General features: G+C 54.4%; 1 protein-coding gene across 2 annotated transcripts; it reads right to left on the bottom strand.

The window, feature by feature from the left end:
• Positions 1-1,577: 1,577 nt before the first annotated feature.
• EPHB4 (EPH receptor B4) lies at positions 1,578-17,216 on the bottom strand. 2 transcript variants are annotated; one of them, XM_006081008.3, is made up of 17 exons: positions 16,911-17,130; positions 14,175-14,245; positions 13,653-13,940; positions 12,384-12,780; positions 11,238-11,393; positions 10,742-11,074; positions 10,295-10,419; positions 9,778-9,943; positions 8,198-8,300; positions 7,946-8,010; positions 7,720-7,833; positions 7,371-7,618; positions 5,222-5,437; positions 4,795-4,944; positions 4,211-4,404; positions 3,863-4,018; positions 1,578-2,661 (listed from the first exon to the last, which is right to left on the bottom strand). In XM_006081008.3, the coding sequence occupies exons 1-17, from the start codon at positions 16,960-16,962 to the stop codon at positions 2,532-2,534; spliced, it is 2,964 nt and encodes a 987-aa protein (XP_006081070.1). In that variant the 5' UTR covers positions 16,963-17,130; the 3' UTR covers positions 1,578-2,531. The 2 variants fall into 2 exon arrangements, with proteins under 2 accessions (XP_006081070.1, XP_023613403.1); XM_023757635.1 differs by lacking the exon at positions 14,175-14,245 and having other exon boundaries at positions 2,317-2,661; positions 16,911-17,216.
• Between the last annotated feature and the right edge of the window lie 4,520 nt (positions 17,217-21,736).

The following is a 21,736-nucleotide window of genomic DNA, read 5'->3' as shown; positions in this document are numbered from 1 at the left end:
TTGGGGCCTCTTGCTAAGGAGTCTTAAGTTCCATCTTAGTAGGAGAGACAACACCCCCACACTTCAGCCTGAGGTCAAAGGGAAAACAGTTTGACCCCACCCCTGCCTTGTGCCTCGCACCAGGTGGGTCCTTGTGTGGGAGAGGGGGTGGGGACAGTCTCCTTGGGCTCAAAGGAAAGGAAGGCTCCCAACTGGGGTGTGGGGGATCGGGATGTAGGATCCCAAGGGTCAGTGGCTTGGGTTTGGGGACACCAAAGCAGGCAGGACACTGGGTTCTAGAAAGGTATCCTTACTCTGTGCTTATCCTCTGAGATCACCGACCCTGCAGCCACCTTCCTTTTAGGAAGCAAGACCTAACGTGGTTGGAGATAGGGCTGGGGGAGGAAGGAGTGCCCATGGCCAGACCACCCTGAACCTTTGCTGGAGGAAGCAGCTCACACGGTGGGGTGTGGTAGGCAGGCTCAGGAATCCTGGAACTGGGCTGGCCATGCTTTAATCTGGGTGCCACGGGGCTTCCTGCTGTACACCTGCACAGACCGCCACCAGTCTTTAACCCTTTGCCTCCGTTCTTCATCTGTGCCCTGCTCCCTTGATCTATTCCTCCCCCAGCCAGCTCAGGTCACCTTCTCAGCCAAGTGTCCGGTTGTCAGGGGAAGGGGTGGCCTGAGCCAGCATTCTCCAGATAGACCTCCTCCTCCTGGATCCAGGCCCCTTGTCCTTGGCAGGACTGAGTCCCTCCCTCCCTTGGAGGTAGAATATGGGCAATATCTCATCAGACGAGGAGACAGAGAATTCCAGATTACTGAGATGGGATCACTGCCTGAGGCTCCCTGGGCTGGGAGAGGCAGAAGCTATGATTTAGGATCCTGCACTGACCCCAACACCACAACAGGGGGGGCAGCTGAGATGCAGAAATAACAGCTGCGCCATTTAAACAAAGCTGCCCCAGTCCAGGCCTGCCCCTGCAGGTGTCCCTGAGGGCGGGCAGACTGGGAAGAAAGAAGCAGAAGATGGCAGAGAAAAGCAACGGGGATTGACCCATCTTCATCCTTCTGGTTGGGAGGGAGAAGTGGGGGAAGAACCCAAGTACTCTCCCCCTCCCCTTCCCCAGAGGCTGGGAGAACCTGCCTGGGCAGCATCTTGAAAGGGGGAATTGTCCTCCTGATCCAGCCCAGCATCTGTGTTATGTGTACACACGTGGGGGCCTGCATCCTCCACCCCAGCTCTCCGCACCTCCCCCACGGCCAACGCAGACACTTTCCCCCTCTGTCTTTAAACCCACCCGTTGTCAACATCTGGTCTACATCTGTCTCCATCTGACTGGACCCCCATCCCAGTGGATTCTCCCCCCACCACCACTTTAGGGGGCTATAGAGCAGAACTATGAGCTCGAGGCCTCCTCTTTGCCTCAAACAAGCACCCTTCCAGGGCTAGGGAACCAGGGCAAGGGAGGGGGGCCAGCCCCACCCCGGAGGTGCCCCAGGCTCTTGGCAGAGCCATCCAGAGCCGTTAGAAGCAGCTGCCAATGACTCATCTCCCACTGCCCCCACCCCACCACCTCAAACACACCCTGGGGCTGGGAACTTCCCATTTTCTTTTATTTATACAAAAAAAAACTGTTTTAAATATAATTTAAGAACCCCTCCAAGCACCAGTGTCTGTCTCTGGTTTCTACTTCCACCTTGCCCCCCACACCCCCTCATGGACACAATTTGGGGATACTTGGCGGGGCAGGGAACTGTCTAGGGGCTGTGGCATGACCAAGGCACTGTTCTGAAAATAGACACAATGATGGGTTCCTGTTTCAACTTGGGCAAAGGAGGTGATAACGAAACAGGTCCCTTCCGACACAAAAAGTTATGACAAGGACAGTAAAAAAAAAAAAAAAAAAAAAGAGAGAGAGAAGAAAAAAATAAGACCAAAAACAAAAATTAAAACTCAAAAACCTTCAATATGAAGGCAGCAGATGGGGGAGGGGCATTTACAAGGGCAAACTGAGTTGGGTGGAGACAGCAGCGAGGTTGGGACACCCAAGTCCAATGATTTTGTCACTGGGCCACGACACCCTCCCCGCTTCCCACTATGGTGCTCCACTCCCGAGCTTAAAGGCTTGTCACCCTCTTCTCTTTGGTCTACAGGGTCTGCGGCCCTTCAAGGTGAGGAGGGGCACCCGGGGCCCTCATTGGGGATCAAAGGGAAGCTGCAGGGATTGCACACAGCCACCCCTGGGAGTTGGCAGATTACGGGCACTTCCTTTCCCTCTGGGCGCACCCACCTGGGGGCACACCCACCTGGGGGCACACCCACCCGCGGAACGTTATTTCTACACTCCCGTATGGCAGAATCCCCAAATCCTGTCTCTCCAAATTGCCAGCTCCCCACCCCCATAGGTTCAAAGTGCAATCCAATGGGGCGCAGGGATGGGGGCCTCTTGGGTCCCCACCTGACTCTGCCCCCAAAAGGGGAGCGGTGTCCCCAACATGGGAATTCCTGCTGCTCCAGAGCTGTGGGGCCAGGTGAAGAGGTGCAGGTCAGTACTGGGGGGCTGGTGCTCCCGAGCCCCCTGGGGCTCCAGGTTTGGCCTGGGACTTCATGTGCTGGACGCTGGCCAGGATTTTCTTCTGGTGTCCCGCCAGAGTGACTCCTATTCGGAGCAGGTCCCTGAGGAAGAAGAGTTAGGTGAGGCCATAAGGCTGCTGGGACTACTCTCCTAGCTTAGCTCCAGAAACCCGGTCACCGCCTCCGGATGGCCAGCCAATCGGGAAGGCCAGCGGGAGACTGGGGTGGGGGAGGAGGAGGGGGAGAAGGTGGAGATGGGAGGGAGGGGAAGGGTCACACGGGAATAATTGCTGGGCAGGCAGGGCAGTTTCCACAGCCCTAGTAGGGGACGGGACCTAAGTATCCAGCGGCCCCCGGCCCAAGGGGGCGGGGTCTAAAGGCGGGAGGTTGGGGGGCGGGGTCTGCCTGGATGGAAGCTCCAGGAAGGATTAAGGCAGAGAATCAGAGAAGGAAAGAAAGGCCCACAAAATGGGGGCAGGGGATGCACAGATTGCTTTAGAGGAGAAAGGAGCCGTCAGAAGGAAAAGGCCGGAGAGGAAGGGCTGGGTGGAGAGGAAGGGGAGGGAAGGGGGAAAACAAACCGCCTCCCCCCCTCCATCCCGAGGCCTGGAGACTGAGATAAGGGAAAAAAGAAGAGGCGGGAAAGGAGAGCTAGACCCGTGTCAAGGAGAGGTTGGAACAATGTGTGAGGAGAGCACCCAGCCCGGTGGGGCAGACTGGCCTGTGACCTGCCCCCCAGGGAGAGGGCCTCCAGGACCCCTGGTTCCAGATTTCTATTTCTTCTATTTCTGTTATTCAGATCTGGGGCCAGAAGAGTCCTTGGGAGAGAAATGGGAAGGCAGAAAGGAGACGTACCAGAGAGAGCCAACTAAGGGGGGAAAGAAGTATTTGAGAAGCGCTGAAATAATAAAACCATTTAACATTAAAGCTGGAAAGGTTCTCCAAAACCTAGTCCAATCTTCTCCTTTTATGGGTGGGGAAACATCCCAAGTTGACATGTTGTTAATGTGAGAGCAGGGTCTGGAATGTAGATAGATGCACAAAGATAGATACAGATTGCCAGGCAGGGAGCGACAGGACCGAGGGCTGAAATGGTGCAAGAGGGTGAGGCGGGCACAGCTGGCCGGGAAGATTCCCTGGGCTTTCGGCCCCAGCAGCTGTTGTTGCGTTGGAGAGCTCTAGAATAGCTGGCACCAGGAGCTGACCCCAAAGGCCCCTGATGAACCTGTGGGCTGGATTCTGGTCCCCAGGTGCCCCTCTGGCTTGGCTCTACTCCCCACCTCCAGCTCCTGCCATGACTTACTCAGCGGAAATCTGGCTGACCAGCTCGAAGGAGCCAAACCCAGCGGCTGCAAAACTTTCTTCGTATCTTCCCATTTTGATGGCTCGAAGCCACTCACCCACGGAGCCAAAAGCTGAGTAGTGAGGCTGCCGCTGATCCAGCAGTGGGTGTGAGGCCCTGGAAGGCAAGGATGGGGAGGATGCACTGGGTACCAGGGCTGTGGCAGGATGTCGACGACACAGCCCAGCCTTGGAGAGGCGGACAGGGACAATCCCACATACCGACAAAGGAACACACTTTTTTTGGAGGTTGTAATGGGGGAGTGGTGGCAGAGTGCAGCAAGGAGGGCCCATTCTTAGGAGTCCTCACCCGCCATTCTCCCTGGCCACGATTTTGAGGCTGGCAGGGTTCCGAATCATCTTGTCCAGGGCACTGACCACCTGGGGGAAGCGGGGCCGTGCATTCCGGTCCTTCTGCCAACAGTCCAGCATGAGCTGGTGCAGGGAGGTGGGGCAGTCTGGGGGAGGGGGTAGCCGGTAGTCCTGTTCAATGGCATTGATCACCTAGAATGACAAAAGAACTGGGTGAGGATGTCCAGGGAGAACGAGGATGCCAAGAACCCCAAGGAAATGGTGACTTAGCAGATGCTTGGATGGGTGCAACAGCCCTCCGGATGGCAAATCTAGGGGTCCTCCTGGCTGGGGCTGAGGCTGGCCCTGACTCAAAGCCCTAGCCACTCTTGGGCTGTGATCCCGATGCACAGCTTCCCAACTGTGTCCTCCATCCTGTGTCCTGTGACCAAACATGTTCTTGGGCACAAAGATCAATTCTTCTTTGTGCTCCTCTCATTATCTCAAGGAGCCAGCAGTGATGAGCTCTCTGGGAACCCCACCCCCACCCATATCCCTGGTGAGAACATTCAAGAAAACACAGTAGGATCATGGGACACTTACGTCCTGATTGCTCATATCCCAGTATGGCCGCTCCCCAAAAGACATGACCTCCCACATCACAATCCCATAACTCCAGGCATCACTGGCAGATGTGAACTTCCGGAAGGCAATGGCCTCAGGGGCTGTCCATCGGATGGGAATCTTTCCTCCCTAAAGATGAGGAAAGCAAAGATGAGCTGAGGGACCCAACCGCTCTGATCCCAGTCTTTGCTTTTCCCCTAGCTCAGATCTCCTTTCTTCCTGGGACCTAAACGCAATTCTTTTCCTCCACAACCAGAAGTCAGATTCCCTAAGCGGATCCCCCCACTCCTGTGGTCTGCTCCTTCATCTTCTCCCTAGATCAGAGCTGTCAACCCCCTAGTCTCCCACCTTTCCCTGCCCACCTGGCCCTAAGAACCTAGTTCCTATGTCAGTCCCTCAGCCTCACCAGAGAGCTCGTGTAGGTGGGGTCAGAAGAGTTCTCCTCCAGGAATCGGGAAAGGCCAAAGTCTGAAACCTTGCAGACAAGGTTGCTGTTGACCAGGATGTTCCGGGCAGCCAGGTCACGGTGAACGTAGCTCATCTCAGCAAGGTACCGCATGCCTGAGGCAATGCCCCGTAACATGCCCACCAGTTGGATGACAGTGAATTGCCCATCGTTCAACTGGAGACCAAGCAAGAGAGAGGGGCATAATTAGGATAGCTCACTCTCCAGTCCCCCTTCCTTCCACATTCTAAACCATATTTGGCACTTCAGATCCATCTCGTGTTCACCTGTAGAACAGGCCTGCAGACTTCCCAGGTAAGCCCTCCTCCTTTCTCTTATCCCAAGTTCTCTGAGCTCTTACTACACTATAACACAATGCTTATAACTGTTCCTGTTTCAAATGTATACATTCACTCTCTTAATTAGACCGTAAGGAGAGATTTAAAATTTTTCTTCCTTTTAATCTAGTACAGTGCTTTATACCCAGGGCATACTCAACAAATGCTTTTATTTCAGAGCAACAGAGTTCTGACAAGAGTGTGCTGTGAGCTACCACACACTCTTGTGAGCCAAAATCTAGCTCAGCCTTCTTGGACTGTGGGTAGAATCAAGAGAACAGTGAGGAATCGAGGTACCATCAGCAACCACAGCATCAAAACCAAGGTCTAAACACTGTCCTTGACCGTTAGTTTGCTCTCACCAGGTAAACCAAGCAATCAGAAATGGTTAACTAATTCCACCGTCTGGGTTCAGCTAGCATGCAGGGGACCCTTGGCAGCTCTGCAGGGCCAGGGACACAAGAGTCCAAAACAGAATTCTGAATCAAGCCTCCAAGCCTGAATACACCCCAGGCCTCTGACCTGTTCGTGGAAATACCACTTGCCAGATGCTCAGAGTATAGACCTCGGCACCTCCATGATTTCTTCCTCTTTTCCCCCCTCACCCACCACTTGCAATCCATCAGCAAGTTCTGCTGGCCCTGCTTCCAAAACATACCCCAAATCCAACCTCTTCTCTGCACCCCGAGCCAACCTTCACGGCCTGAATGACTACAAGTCTCCTCACTGGTTCTGGCTTCCTTCCACTCTTGCTCCCCGGCACCCACCAAAGGGATCTCCTCCTGAAACCCCTCCAAAGACTTGCCCTTGAACTTCTAATCAAATCCAAATTCCTGACCAAGGCCAAGAGGCCCATGTGGCAGGGCCACCAGTCTCACCTGCCTTTCTGCTTCTTGTTGACCACTCTGGTCTCTCCTCTCTGCCCCCAACACCATTCTTCCCCCATCTTCTCAAGGCTGGCTCTTTCCCATTGACCCAAATGTCATCTCTTCTAAAATAGGCCCTCTTCCCCTCCCTGCAACAGGATCTCCGTCGGGTACCAAGGGAATAGACACCTGTGTCCACAAGGGAGGGTCAGGCCATCATCACACTACTCCAGGTCAACCTCCTCATCACTCATGGGGGAGCCAGGTGGCCCGTGTCTCCTGATGGGGTGCCATGTGAAATTCACAGCGCCCCCAACGTAGGCTGGCCACCAATGTTTAATTTTAAATGTATCAAAACATTAGGCATAGTTTCTCTTACAGGAAATACAGATAAACAAGCTAAATGACCCCACAGGGAAGAATCTGATAAATCCACAGGGCGAGACATTCAAGGGGACAAGTAGCCCAGTTCTTCAGCATGTCAGGCTCCAAAGTGAGAACCATCAGGTGTAACGCTTGCTCCTGAACTGCATGGTGGTTTGAATAAGCCAGCAGTAAGGGACATTTTGGAAACAACAGGGGAAATGTGGATATCGACCGAGGATTAGAAGATACCAGGAAATTGTAATTTGATTAAATGTAATGTTATTTTTTTTAATCCTCATCAAGGATAGTTTTATTGATTTTAGAGAGAGAGGAAGGGAGAGGGTCAGCTGCCCCACAGAGAGGCCAGTTCCCCCCAAGGCCTAAGGAAGGGCCAGTCCCAGGACCCCAACCTTTCCTAAAGGGGGAATGACGGGCGAAGGGGGAGTGATGTGGAATCCACCATCTGCCCTGGGCTCTGAGCTCCTTGGCTGCTTTGGGGGAGCACAGGTGGACGCGGGAGGCTGGAGGCAGGGGGCTCACCCGCAGGAAGGAGTCCAGGGCACCGTTCTCCATAAACTCGGTAAGAATCATGACCGGCATGCTGTTGGTAACCACACCCTCCAGACGGATGATGTTGGGGTGCTCGAACTGGCCCATGATGGAGGCCTCGCTCAGGAACTCCCGCCGCTGCCGCTCGGTGTAACCACCCTTCAGGGTCTTGATGGCCACGCAGCTCTCCTTCTTCCCCGGGGCCTTCAGTCGCCCCCGGCACACCTCCCCAAACTCACCTGTAGGAAGGATGCCAAGCGTCAGCTCTCCCCCCAGTCTAGCCCTGCCTTCCCTCCCCACCCCATTTCCCTCCTGGGCGTCCAGTCTTCTTGCCTCTCACCTGCACCAATCACCTCCTCAATCTTGACATAGGAGACATCGATCTCTTTTGCGAATTCCCTCACAGCTTCATTAGGGTCTTCATAAGTGAAGGGATCAATGTAGACCTTAGTACCTGAGGAATCATGTGGGGCCCATTAGCCAGGTAACTTCCTGCACTCAGATGCCCTAATTCTTGGCACACAGCCTTGCCCCAGCCATGTTTCCTTCAGGATCGGCCTACTTACCGTGGCCAATGAGATACTGTCCGTGTTTATCTGAGTATTCAGCTTCTCTCCCACTGCTCTGCTTCCTATAGCCAATGGGAAAGAAAAGGTAAACGGAGTCACATATGTGTTCCCAGAGAGACAGGATGGGAGGAGAGAAGCGGGGATCAGAGAAGATTCCAAGTGGAAATGGGCCCTTGGGGCAGCCAAGGAGGCTTGCCCCGGAGCAAGAGGGCAGGTTTCACAGGGCCTCCAGGCGCCCAGAGCTCTCACCTGAGGCAAAGAACTGCGATGACGATAACCACCAGGACCAGCACCACACCCACCACCGCAGTGCCTGCAATCAGGGCCAGCTGCTCCCGCCAGCTCTCCTTTTCTGGGGGAGAAAAACCATGATCAGGCAAACGTGATGACCACTGAGGGCCCCACCAACTGAATGAGCTGTGGCTCCCCAGAGAGCCGTGTGGCAGGTGGGGGAGGACGGAGGAGAGCAGGGTGGGGGAAGCATAGTGGGATTTCCAAACTGCTTCTCGTGGGCTGTGGGCCGTGGGCCCCTACAGAGCCCCTCAGGGCAAGGGAAGGAGTTTCCGGCCTTATTACTGCCAGGGTGGGTTTGATCTGGTTCTGTTCTAAATACTGTTGACCACAAACAGTCCCATTTGAACGAAAGGTTCCAAAAGCTAAATAAAAATTAAAGGGTTTATAGCCCCCAAATGTCCATCAATGGATGAATGAATAAATAAAATGTGCCACAGCCACACAGTCAAATACATGCTACAATATGGATGAATCTTGAAAACATTATGTTAAGTGAAGGAAACCAGTCACAAAAGACCATGTATTGTATGATTCCATTTGTATGAAATGCCCAGAACAGGCAAATCCATAGAGACAGAAAGTAGATTAGTATTTGCCAAGGGCTGGGGGGTGATGAAAGGGGTATTGGTTCTCTTTTTGGGGTGCTAAAATTTTCCAAAATTAGCCAAAACCGGTTTGGCTCAGTGGATAGAGCGTCGGCCTGCGGACTGAAAGGTCCCAGGTTCGATTCCGGTCAAGGGCATGTACCTGGGTTGCGGGCACATCCCCAGTGGGAGATGTGCAGGAGGCAGCTGATCGATGTTTCTCTCTCATCGATGTTTCTAACTCTCTATCTCTCTCCCTTCCTCTCTGTAAAAAATCAATAAAATATATTTAAAAAAAAAAAATTTCCAAAATTGTGATGGTTGCACAACTCTGTGGGTATACTAAAAGTCAATGAATTATACACTTTAAATAGGTGAAGTGTCTGGTTTATGAATCATATCTCAATAAAACTGTTTAGCCCTGGCTGGTTTGTCTCAGTGGATAGAGCGTCGGCCTGCAGACTGAAGGGTCCTGGGTTCGATTCCTGGTCAGGGCACATGCCCAGGTTGCGGGCTCGATCCCCAGTGTGGGGCGTGCAGGAGGCAGCCGATCCATGATTCTCTCTCATCATTGATGTTTCTATCTCTCTCTCCCTTCCTCTCTGAAATCAATAAAAAAAAAAAAGTAAAACACTGGGCCAGCATATTATAACTAACAGGTTTCATCTTATTTATTCCCTGGAGCCCTGTGAGAGAGGACTCATATTTCCTTTTTTTTTTTTTGGATGAGAGAGCTGAAACTCAGGGATCAAGTTTTTGCTGAAGGTCACACAGTTGAGGGAAGGTTGCTGAGCAGCTCCTCACACTCAGTTGTTGGTTTGGGTTTCTGCACCCTCTGCTCTCTTCACCAGGCCAAAATACCTCTCAGTTGAGAGAAAAAGGAGCATGGGAGTGTGACTTTAGGGGTCCTTCAGGAGCAGCACCCCCTCCCATGCCTAGTCCCAGGCTCACCATCCAGCTGGGTCTGGCTATGGTGCTCCTGGCCGAAGGGTCCATAGCCAGCCTCAGAGCGTGCCCGCACCTGGATCAGGTAGCTGGCTCCCCGCTTCAGCCCCTGCAGCTCTGCCCTGTTTTCCGAGGTCTTCAGGAACCGAACGCTGCTGGGGCCCTCTGCACCCTGTCCAGGAGGAGGAGGGGTTGGCCATAAGTAGAGGCCCCCAGTTTCCGCTGTTCGTCCAACCTCCCCCTGCCCTGCACCCCCGTAATGAGCATCTTGATCTTGTAACCTAGCAGGCGAGGCCTTGGTGCTGACTTATGTGCACTGTGCTGAGCATTTGCATTCACTGTCTCGTTTAACAGTTGCGTGATAAGGCGACTGTTTTACAGATGGGGATGCTGAGCTCAGAAAGGCCCAGGGGCTGGCCCAGGGTCTCACAGAGCTGGAATTCAAGTGTCTGCCATTCAGCGTTCCACTCCTAGAGCACGTCGCACTGCCCACCCCAACCCCAGGGGTGGTGCCTGGTCTCACCTTCTCATGGTACTTGACCTCATAGTCCAGCACTGCTCCACTGGGTGCCCGGGGAACAGCCCAGGCCAGGCTCAAGCTGCTAGGTGAGGACCGAGTCACCCGGATGTCGGATACTGGGGGTGGCACTGTGAGAGACAAGACATGTTGGGGCTCTTCCACTTAGCATGTTTGTCCCTTGCCTTTCCCAACGCTTCTGCTGGCTACCCCTGTTTTGACCCTGCAGACGTTCCAAGAATCCCTTCTGACTTCCATCCTCACCTCTCCAGCCCGCCTTGCAACTTTTTCACTCTCTTTCTGCCTCTTGCGCCCAAAGCCCTGACGCTCCATACTTCCTGGGGATCCCACTCCATGGCCTCTGCCTTTTCCCCCTTTACACCTCGCTGGCTTCTTCTACCCACCAACATCTCTCCCATCTGACCACAGGCTGCCCCCAGCCGCCAGTCTCACCTTCACGGTCAGTGGTGACGTTCACAGCCTCAAACGGGGCGGGCACGGTGGCTAAGGAAGATACCCCATTCAAGGCAGTGACCTCAAAGGTGTAGGTGAAGTCAGGACGCAGCCCTCGAATTGTGACCCAGGGCTCCACCAAGTCCCGGGGGCCAGGGTCGAAGGTCAGGTCTCCTCCACAGGGTGTGCAGGACCCCCCAGGGCGGCACTCCCGGCAGCGGAGTGCATAGGTGAGGTCCTCCCGGCCACCTGACTCGAGGGGGGCACTCCACTCCAGGCGCAGGGAGGAACCATTTAGGCGGGAAACCACACTCCTTGGAGCCGAGGGAGAGGCTGCAGGAAACCAGGAAACCAGACAGAGGCTGAGCAAATGGAAGGGGTGGGTAGTGGGACAGATAGGCAGCCACACTGACTTAGCTGGACACCAGCAAGCCAGGGTCAAGAAGAGGAAGGCCTGGGAAGGTGGAGGCTGGGATGGGGGCCACTGGTCACTTACTGGTACAGGGTGCACTCCGGGGGTCTGTGCGGGCCCGAAAGTACCCTACGCGGCACTGGCAGATGGGTGAGCCAATGGTGTTGGAATGGCTGTTGGCTGGGCATGGCTGGCAGGACCCCTCCCCAGACAGAGGCTTGAAGGTGCCCGGGGCACAGGCTGAAAGGAAGCAAGCATTCAATAAACATGCATAAAAAACATGCAGTTGGCCCTGGCTAGTGTTGCTAAGTGGTTAGAACATCGACCCAGGGACCAAAGGGTCTCGGGTTCGATTCCCCATCAAGAGCACGTACCTATACATTCGCTGGCCCTGGTAGGGGCACATGTGGGAGGCAACCAGTAGACGTGTCTCTCTCACATCATGTGTTTTTCTCCTCACCCTCCTCCTGCCTCCCTCTCTTCCACGCTCTCTAAAAAAACCAATGGAAAAATATCCTCAGGTGAGGATTAGTGACAACAAAAAAACACGCAGCTGCTTTTAAGTTTGCATGAAGTGCAAAGGGGGAAACAGGGCAGGAGGAGCTCGGAAATCTCCCATCGAAGAGAAGGAACCTCCTCCAGACCAGGGTGTAACCCTAATACCCACAACCCCTCACCCCAAAGACCAAGGCTCAGAACAACAATTTGAAATGCACACCACAAAACACACTGGATTATAAAGCAAGTCAAGCCAGTTGAAATACAGTGATCATAAAATGAAGAAAAGTTTGTGACATAGCGATGTGCGTGCTTCTTAGCAAGACACAGTAGCCGATCTAACAGCCACTGTAACATGAAGTGGTGAGGAACAAACACAGCATCTGACATGCTTGCATCATCTGTCATACTGGGCTGTGAAAATAGCCAGGAACCATAACGAACAAGAGTAGAGACCATGACACCTTTGTCCTCTGAGCCCAACAAGGTCCTGCATCCCTGGACGGCCTCCAGGTCCAGACCGGAGTGGACACAGGAAGAATGTGTAAGTGAGGAAGGCTCAGAACTGCGCTGGGAATGGGCAGGGCAGGAAGAGAGGCCCCCCAGGAACTGAGTGGCTAGGAGAGCAAAGACTGTTCCAAGTGGAAATTTAAAAAGCGGGTCCAAGACCAGGGTACCGGGCCTTCCCCACATGGAGTGGCCACAGTTTCTTGGGGACATGCCAGCCCTCACCTCGGCACCTGGTATTCCCCTCGGCGGCCTCGAACCCCGGAGCACAGCTGCAGCCCATGACCGGCTGCTCAGCCCACTGGCCGTCCTCCCGGCAGTAGAGGCTGGGACTGGGGCCGGAGGCAGGGACAGCGTCAGCCACGCAACTCCCTGCCACTGGCACCACGAGCTCACGAGGCACTGTCTCCGGGAAGCGGGTGAGGTTGACGGTCAGCTGGGCACACTTCTTGTAGAAGAGGTGCAGGGACAGCAGGGCCATGCAGGCGCCCTGGTCCTGGAAAGCCAGGTAGAAGCCAGCTTTGGTGAGTGGGCCCAGACGCAGCGTCTTGACGTTCACTTTACCAGTTGCCTCAGCCCCAGGACGCTTCCGGGTCAGATGCTCAGCAGCCACTGTGTCCACCTGCCGGGTCGGAGAAGAGGCTCAACTGCTGCGGTCCTCCATGCCCCAAGGACCCAGCGGGCTGTCTTCTTCCTGGCTCATCCTTCCTCAGATACTTGCGGAGCTCCTGTGATGTGTGCAGACTCTGTCCCGCACTCCCCCTTTCTGTTCATTCACTCATCCTACAAAACCTTGTCAACACGCAAAATGTATCTATTCTGCCCTGACCGGTTTGGCTCAGTGGATAGAGCGTCAGCCTGCAGACTCAAGGGTCCCAGGTTCGATTCCGGTCAAGGGCATGAACCTTGGTTGCGGGCACATCCCCAGTAGGGAGTGTGCAGGAGGCAGCTGATCGATGTTTCTCTCTCATCATCCATGTTTCTAACTCTCTATCCTTCTCCCTTCCTCTCTGTAAAAAATCAATAAAATATATATTTTTTAAAATGTATCTATTCTATGCCAGGTCCTGAACTCAGTGTGGAGGAAACAGAAATGAAGGCAACGCGGATATGTTACAAAGTATGAGGAGTGCTACAACAGGTGGGACCCCACAGCCGGGCACCTCAGCAAAGGTACCCAAAGGAGCTGGAACTCAGAAGACATAGTAGGTGGGAAGAAGAGGCAGAGAGAAGCCACTCCAGGGTGAGGGGTAGGAAAATAAAGGGGGGAGTGCAGGGTGGCCTAAGTACAGTGCCTGAGAGAACCGCCCCTGGCGGCCAGGCCGGCAGCCCAACTGCATGCTGCTGCTCCACCGAGCAGACCACCTTCTTCCCTTCCAGACCTGAGGCTCCTGCTCCCAGTACCCCAACCAAGGGCCTTGGAAGTTCACCTCCACTGCCCCTAGACCACAGGCCTGCCCCGCCCTGGCCCGCGGCTGTGCCCTGAGTGGGTACCTTGATGTAAGGGTTCTCCATCCAGGCAGGCGTGAGGGCTGTGGCCGTGTTGGCGTCGCTCTCGAAGTAGAAGACTGTAAAGGTCTCCTTGCAGGAGCGCCCAGCTCGGGGCAGGGACAGGCACTCGAGCATGGTGAAGCGCAGTGTGGCGTACACGTGGACAGCACCTCGCCGGGGGACCCAGCCTGTGCGCAGCCAGTAGGCCAGGCCTGGGGCTCGCTGCACATGACACACCTCATAGGTCCTCACGCTGTGCTGCTCCTCATCCAGGCCGCTCAGCTCCTCCCACTGTGGGCAGAAGGGGTCAGCATGGGGGCTGCTGAATGGCTTAAAGGTCAGGGGGAGGGTGTTCATCATGGAGCAGGAGTGGCTAGGGAAGGGGGCCTCTGAGAGCAAGAGCTCAGGGGACACTGGGTCCTGCTGCTGGGACCTGGGGGGCAGTGGCAGGGGAAGCAGGTCAGCACTGGTGCTACTTGTCCTTCAGTTTCCCTTCTGACCCCAGCTCCTGGGCCCAGCTCTTACCTGCCCCTCCACCTGAGGGAACGTCACCCACTTCAGATCGGCAGTTTCCAATTTTGTGTTCAGTAGAGTCTCTAAGACAGACAGACAGAGCCAGTGAGGGCTTAGGGGAGAGACCGGGAAGACCAGATGCCTGGGAACGGAGATAGTGGGGGTCCTCCTAGCTCCAAGCTGGAGGGGTCAGTCAGGCTGAGACAAGAGATGAGGAGGGGAGTGAGCCTTGCCCTCCCATTTCTTGCCTTTTTCTGAATGTTTACCCCATCCCTAACAGCTGGTGGGCTGGCTGCCTCTTAGGACTCCCAGATCTAGGCCTCCCTGGATGGCAGTACCCTGGAGGATAGGGGAAGGTGCAAACACTGGAAGGGGGAGAAGGGCAAACAGCTCAGAAAGGATTAAACTAGAGCCCGGACCTGGCCTTGACCTTGTGGTGGGCAAAGGGCTGCTGGCAAGGGGACACCCTTCCAGGGCCAGGGCCTCCAGGGTCAATTCCCCAACCCCCAAGCTGCTGCCTCCCTGCCCCCGACTCTATTCCTCTTCCATGTCCCCACCCCTTTTGAGACCCAACACTCCGGTCCTGCAGATCCAGGAAGGTGGTGCTCAGCTCCTGAGGCCCAGCCAGAACCCTCACTCGTTCCCCTCCCTTCAGCTCACTGGTGTCAGAGGAGGAAGTGCTGGAGGCTGGGATGCTTGGGTTCCCGCCCTGGCCCCAGCCTGCAGAGGCCTCACATCTGGATTTGGTTACGGGGAGGAAAAGGGGAGGAGACTTTAGGGGTGTGTGTATGCGGGGTGGTGAACGCACCTGGCTCAGCTCAGCCTGGGGGAGGAACACCAGAGAGGGGTGGGCCCCTGGCGGAAGCGGTGGATTAGGGGAAACTGCACAGGCCCTGGCAGCTGAGGGTGGAGGGAAGGTAGGGGAATCCCCTTGGAGGCAGAGGCAATGTGGACGGCCCCTAGGGGGGCAGCCAGCAGCACACCTGGGACCAGGTCCCCACTTCCCAGCACGGGGGCTGCTGGAGAGAAGGGAGGGCAAGTGGGTGAGGCAACCTCTTCCCAGGGACCAAGTGATATCCACCTAGGCAAGGGATTAGGCGGGACTGGCCAGCGCCAGGTAAGGCCCAGGCCCCCACGAGTGGCGGGAGACAGACCGGCATGCTGGGGACAGGATGCCAGGGTTCTGGGAAAGGGGTGGATAGAGGCTGCCGTCTCCACCCTCCATTGTTCCAGCCTGGATAGTGTTTTCCTGTCTCCAATTTACACGCTGTCTGTTTCAGGGCTGTCCCTGCGCTCTGAGTGGCTCACTTTCTCTGGTCTTGCCTCCTCCTGGAGCTCTCTTTGATCTGTTAGTTCTTTTGCCTCTCACCTCTCTCCAGCCCTCTGTCCACCTCCATTTCTCTAGCCATCTCTCTCCTCTTTCCTGTCTCCCACTTTTCACCCAGCCTCGGATAAACTAGTTAACTCCTCTAAGCCTCAGGCTCTTCATCTGTAAAATGGGAGAACAATCCCTCCCACCCACAAGGCTGTGGGAACCATGAAAATATAAAGCCCTGAGCATGGGCCTGGGGCCTAGAAAGCACTTCGTAACGGCAATTAGAAGTGACTCCCTCTTCCTCTTTGCATCTTTCTTTTCCTCTCACTCCACTTCATCCGGGTGGGTTTTCTCTCCGCTCTGCTTTCCTCTCTCCCAGTCTCACCTTCTTTCTCTGAGCGGGGCCAGTCTTCCCTCTCCCCATTCCCAGCCTTTGATCCCCAGCCCAGAGCAGCACTGCCCAGCCTGAGGGAGAGGGGTTTCCAACTGCCTTTGATTCCTCCTCCTCAGCAGCCGCCCTAAAACCCCCTCCCCAAAGACCCCTTTGATTCCAGGCAGTGAAGAGGAGGGGCGCGGGGGGAGGAGCAGCTCATTGAAAGGAGATTAGGAGGGTTTATAGGGCTCTGGGTTCCCCCTCTAGGAGGTGAAGGAAGGGGAGAGGCTCAAGGATGAGGGAAATTTGGGGAGAATATAGAAAAATTAGAAATTTAGAGAGATGAGGAGGTAGGTGGTCATTAGGCCGAGTCAGGACGACAGAGGGGCTGCACAGGTCAGTTTCTGCTGGCCTGCAGGGTTGGAGGACAGCCAGCTTGTCTAGGACTTGGGCAGGGCTGGGGTCCAGAGAGCATTTAAAGGACTGGGGTGCAAGCCGGGGGCACCAGGAAGGGGGCCTCTCTGTGGCAGGGGTAGTGGCTTTGGGAGATGTGTTCCGAGTGTGAGTGCGGAAGGTGGCCATCCCCACAGAGGCGTGTGAAATTGTAGGATCCAGGTGTAAATGCCAAGGAATGAGGGGCGGGGGCAGTTTATGGCCTAGCACCGAATTCTGCCTTGTCTGCAGTTGTTTCTCCAGAAGCCTTTCCTTCTCTTTTGCCGAGGTGAGAAGAGGGTCAGAAACTTCGAAGAGAGTTTTGAAGGTTGGAGTAGGGAGGAAAGGAAAGGCCACCGAAAGCGTCTGAAGTCCGGAGTGAGAGTTTGGGGAGCCTGGGCAGGGGGACGTCCCAGGACCGAGCCCGACTCCATCTCTTTTCCAAACAAAAGAAAACTCCACTCCCCGCTGGGCCGCCTCTTCCCCGCCCCCCGCCCGGTCTAGCACTATTGGTCCGAAGTGTTCGGGGTTGAGGTGCTGGGTAAGGGTAGGGAGAGGTCGGCCCCTCCACTCCGAGGCCCAACTTTGGGGGCCCCAGGAGTGGCGGGACGCCGCCAAGGAAACTCACCTTCTAGAGCGGCAGCGAGTGAAGCCCAGCAGAGCAAAGCCCGGAGCTCCATGGCGCCGCCTCACTCCGGTCGGATCCGATCTGAGTTTGGGGGGCGCTAGCCCCCCCAGTTCTGAACCCCCTCTGAGCGGGCAGACGCCGACTCCCCGCGCGGGACTCTCGGTCGGAGCCTCAGCGCAGGCCCATGCGGGCGCGCCGGGCACCGGGCGGCGGCGCCCAGGTGTGGCCCCGCGTCCCCACCGCACGGGCTGGCGGGGGGCGTCCTCGCAGGGGACGCGCCGGGCGGGAGCCGAGAGAGACGTGGCTGGAGTCGGGGTCCCGGCCTCCGGGTCCGGCCAGCCCCAGCTGGCTGGGGGTGGGAGGGGGGGCCCCATTAAACCTTTTCCACCCCCCTCCCCCTTAGAGTGGCGTGCGCGCGCTGCGAGCCGACTGCGCTCGCGCCGGCGGGGAGGGTGGAAGCCGGAGCGGGAGGGAGGCTGCGGAGCGGGGCCGGACCGCCGGGTTGGGCTGGCCGGGGCCGGGACTGGGCCAGGCGGCGCCTGGCGGAGGAGGGAGGGGCGCGCGGGAGCGGGGGGGCCGCCCCCAGCCCGGGCTCGGCCTGGGGGGCCGGGGCGCGCTGATTGGACCGCGCGCTGCTGAATAATTCATGAGGGAAGCGGAGCGGGGCGCCGAGCGCAGCAGTTCGGAAAGTTGGGAGAAAGTTGGGAGAAGGGGGAGGGGCGGAGGGCGCGGAGCCCGGGGCCGCCCAGAAGCGCACTGGGCTGAGTGCTCCCACCCGGATCTCGCGTGTCCGGATCGGGGCCCAGGGACCCCGGGGGCAGACCCAAACCCGGCCGACCAGGGAGCGGAGAAAACACCCAGCGACGCGGAGAGCCCCCCAGAGGTGCGCATTATTTTCTTGCGGACTTCGGATTCTTCTGGATTAGCCCACCACCCCTAGTTGGCGCAGGGGACCGTGTTTGGGGGAAGCTTTTGAGGATGGAGGGTGGCCCTGGGGGTCCGGAGGCAGCGATCTCAGCTTAGATAACCCTGGAGTGAACGTTCACACAATCATTCAACGAACTAAGTACAGTATCGGGGACTTACTATGCACTCAACCTAGCGCTGGAAAGTGCGGGGAGGAAGTGAGGCAACTGGGTTGAGATGGGGAGGAAAATAGCAAAGTCTAGGAAGCAAGGGTAGATAAAAGGTATGTGGGTCTGAGCGAGTGAGGGGTCCTGATGGATTCCCAACTCACCGGCCTCATTCTCACTCTCGAGTTTGGGAGGGCTCCGCTGCCACCCGCAGCCCTGACCCTTGGGGCTGGGGCCGGGGCTGCTGCTGTCTTTCCTGAAGCTGTTTCCTGTCTGGCTCCTGGGGGCCCTCGGGATGGCTGGGAGGGCTCTTCCTCTCATTGCCACCACCCTCCCCCCATATCATCAGTTAGAGGGGAGGGTCTAGGAAAGCAGTGAACTTCCCACCAACCCCCTTCTACATCAGGGCACCTAGTGTGAGTCCAGGGGTGGATGGAGGGTGCAGCAGGAGTCTTCCAGTGGGAGAACTAGAAGGAAAGGGCTTAAACTCAGAAAATATTTAAGGGGGACAGAGTCTGGAGGAGCTGAGGAGCCAAGAGAGGGGGAAGGAGGAGTCACTGATGCCTGGGGGGCTGCCAAGTGCCTCTAACACCCCAGAGAGGACAGCCAGGCCTCTAGTGACCTCTTGTCCCAGCTCACTTATCTTCCTGCCACAAGTGGTGCTCCCCACACCCCTGCCCTTCCTCATTGCCCAGCCTGGGTCCTGCTCTGGGGTGGGGGGGTCACAAAGGGCAGGAAACAGCCGGCTTGGCTGGAGTCATGCAGACCAGGCCAGGACTGGGAATACCACCCTCCTCCCTCTCTGATCTAAGTCAGCTTCTCCTCCAGGTTACACTCGCCCCTTCCCTCACCTTTCCCTGCTTTTACTCTACATTCAGATTCTTTCCTCCAAAAGTTATGTCTCCTCCTGGGCTCCGCTTGATTTTTCTCACTTGGTGGTGGAGGTGGGGGTGGTGCATCATTATGGATGAATCAGATTCATCATGATGGGGTGCAGGTGTGCATGGCTTAAATGGTAGAGACCAAGATGCACAGAGAAATGAGGCAGGGTGGAGTGAAGAGCTGATAAGACAGAGGGGTGAAATAGTGTAATAGCTCACCCTCACTGTAGACCTGAACCCTGTATTTCTGACCCCTGAGTACCAGACCCCTCCCCCCTCAGCTAGAGAGAATAGAGCATCTTAAGTAAGAAAATACCCAGTAGATCCCATATCATTGGGTCCTCAGCTCTCACCCCCCGGCATGTAATCCAGTTCTTAGTACCTAGTACATACCAATAAAAGAATGAATAAAATGAAACGTATGGAGCATCTACTATGTGACAGATGATTTGCAAGATTTGTAAAACATGGCTTCAAGCCACAAAGATCTTATAATCTGGCAGAGATCCCATTACTTCCCCTTTTCATGGAGATGATGGCTGAGATTTTCACTCCAATCAATGCTAAGGAATCACCCTTGGTCTATCCTGTAGGTGTGAGGTCATTTCCTCCACCCTCTGACCATCCAAGACTACTTCCTAGGCAAGCTAACTTCATATCCACCATTACACAGGTAGCAGGCATATCACTACCTCAATCAGCCCAAACAAATCTCAGGCACTCCTTTCTTCATTATCACAGCACTTAGGGCACGTCACTGTCCTCCCACCCCAAATATTAGGCTGTCACCCCATTCCCTGCCTATGATCAATATGCTGCTGTCATTTATCGCCATGACACTACCTATGTGGAGCACCCCCACACCCCAGTTAACCCCCCAAAAGCTGGCAGGGCTTTCTTTTTGCTATCCACATCATTACAGTTTGGATTAGTCTTGGAGTTAGAACTTTTCCTATACATACTAAAAAAACACACAACAGGTCATCTCTTTTCACCATACATTGTAGAAATTGTCACTCTTTCCATATCCCAGGCCCCGTCCTCTGGCCCATATAAGCCTGTCAAGTTAAATGTACTTGGAAGCTCCTGAAGTTTACACTTCAGCAGCCCTCACCTACCGAGCTCCTGCCAAAGCCCTGGTTAATGAGTGCCATCAATTTAAACAGTTTTTAAGGTGAGTCACTGCATGAGAACCTTTGAAATGGTCTGGAATCTTATACCTCTTGTTGGAAAGGAATCTGATAGAGGCTTTTCATCTTACCAATGATGAGCCAAAAGATGTTTATAAATTCAATAATGGGCCCTGGCCGATTTGGTTCAGAGATTACAGTGTTGGACCAAAAGGTTGCGGGTTCGATTCCCAGCCAAAGGCAGTACCTCAGTTGCAGGGTTTCACAGCCCCTTGTGGGAGGCAACCAATTGATATGTCTCTTTCATGTTAATGTTTCTCTCCCTCCCCTCCCTTAATTCCCCTCTCTTTAAAAAATATCCCCATATCCTTGGGTGAGAATAAATAAATAAATAAATAAATAAATTCAATAATGGAAGGAAAAATTAAATTGTTCATACTAGAGGGAAGACTGAGATATAGAGAGAATAGAAAATAATACAAAATCATCATCATATGAAGAGGTGGTCAAAGAGTATACCTGTAAGAAAAAGGTAGGACATGAAAGTAGTATTTTTTAATGTTTTTTAAAGAATATTTTAAATTGTTTTTTTAAGAGAGAGAGGAAGGGAAAGAGAGGGAAACATGATGAGAGAGAGACACATTGATCTGCTACCTCTTGCACAACCCCTACTGGGGATCGAGCCGAAAACCCGGGCATGTGCCCTGACCAGGAATTGAACCAGCAACCTGTTGGTGCACAGGATGAAGCCCAACCCAGCCACACCAGCCAGGGCAGGACATGAAAGTATTATAAAGGTGTATTCAGTAGTTATTTATGACACTCTAAGCAACTCAGTTACCCGGCCAGGGTTGTTTATCTAGCTTTTTAAAAAACAATATGTGATTACATTTGAATACACAACTTTTGTACAACAAAAATATAAAATACCACAATAAAATGGCAGCAAGACATGTGGTATTTCATTTGCAATGTATGACAAATGGTTAACATCTTTAGTCATAAATAACTTTTTATCAAGCTTTTGTAATATTTATGGTATTTATCACCTTAACATTTGCAACTGGTTGTGATTTCTCAATCTAAATAAACATTAACTTTTATACCTAACTTTATATTCATAATTGTGTTTTCTTAATAAGGGTTCCCCAAATTATATAAACTTCAGGACTGACAAAATCTGAACCCAGGCCTCATTTGATTACCACAAATATTTCTGAAATCATCATATACAAAGTTGTATTAGACACACACACACAAAAGCCTTTATTAATTTATTAGTGATTGTATATTTACTTGTATGTGGCCCTAAATTTCATGAAAGCAGGTACAACAGATTTTCAACATATACGGTTTGGCCCATAGTAAATACTAGTAAATAAATATATGCATATACTAGAGACCCGGGCACGAATTCGTGCAGCAGTGGGGTCCTTCAGCCTGGGATCGGGCCAAAACAAACTTGTTCTTGACATCCCCCGAGGGGTCCTGGATTGTGAGAGGGCACAGGCCAGGCCTAGGGACCCCACTGGTGCAATGATCGGGGCCAGGAAAGGACGCGGGAAGGCTCCAAGGTGTGTCTGGCCCTTCTCGCTCAGTCCTGATTGGCTGGACCCCAGTAGCAAGCTAACCTACCGGTCAGAGCATCTGCCCCCTGGTGGTCAGTGCACATCATAGCGAGCGGTTGAGTGGTCTTAGCCTGTCATTTGCATATTACGCTTTGATTGGTTGAACGGATGAAC

Source organism: Myotis lucifugus, unplaced genomic scaffold (assembly GCF_000147115.1).
Source record: "Myotis lucifugus unplaced genomic scaffold, Myoluc2.0 scaffold_0, whole genome shotgun sequence".
NCBI classification, from domain to species: Eukaryota; Metazoa; Chordata; class Mammalia; order Chiroptera; family Vespertilionidae; genus Myotis; species Myotis lucifugus.
Note: the sequence above shows the minus strand (reverse complement) of the source record. Positions and strands in the feature narration are given on the sequence as shown.

Bases quoted from the DNA above. Each gene is read 5' to 3' on its own strand.
- EPHB4 (XM_006081008.3), bottom strand. From the start codon at position 16,962: ATGGAGCTCCGGGCTTTGCTCTGCTGGGCTTCACTCGCTGCCGCTCTA. The intron at 14,246-16,910 runs GTGAGTTTCCTT...TGTCTGTCTTAG, and splicing joins ACTCGCTGCCGCTCTAGAAG to AGACTCTACTGAACACAAAA. The intron at 8,011-8,197 runs GTGAGAGCTCTG...CATTGGCTATAG, and splicing joins ATCGCAGTTCTTTGCCTCAG to GAAGCAGAGCAGTGGGAGAG.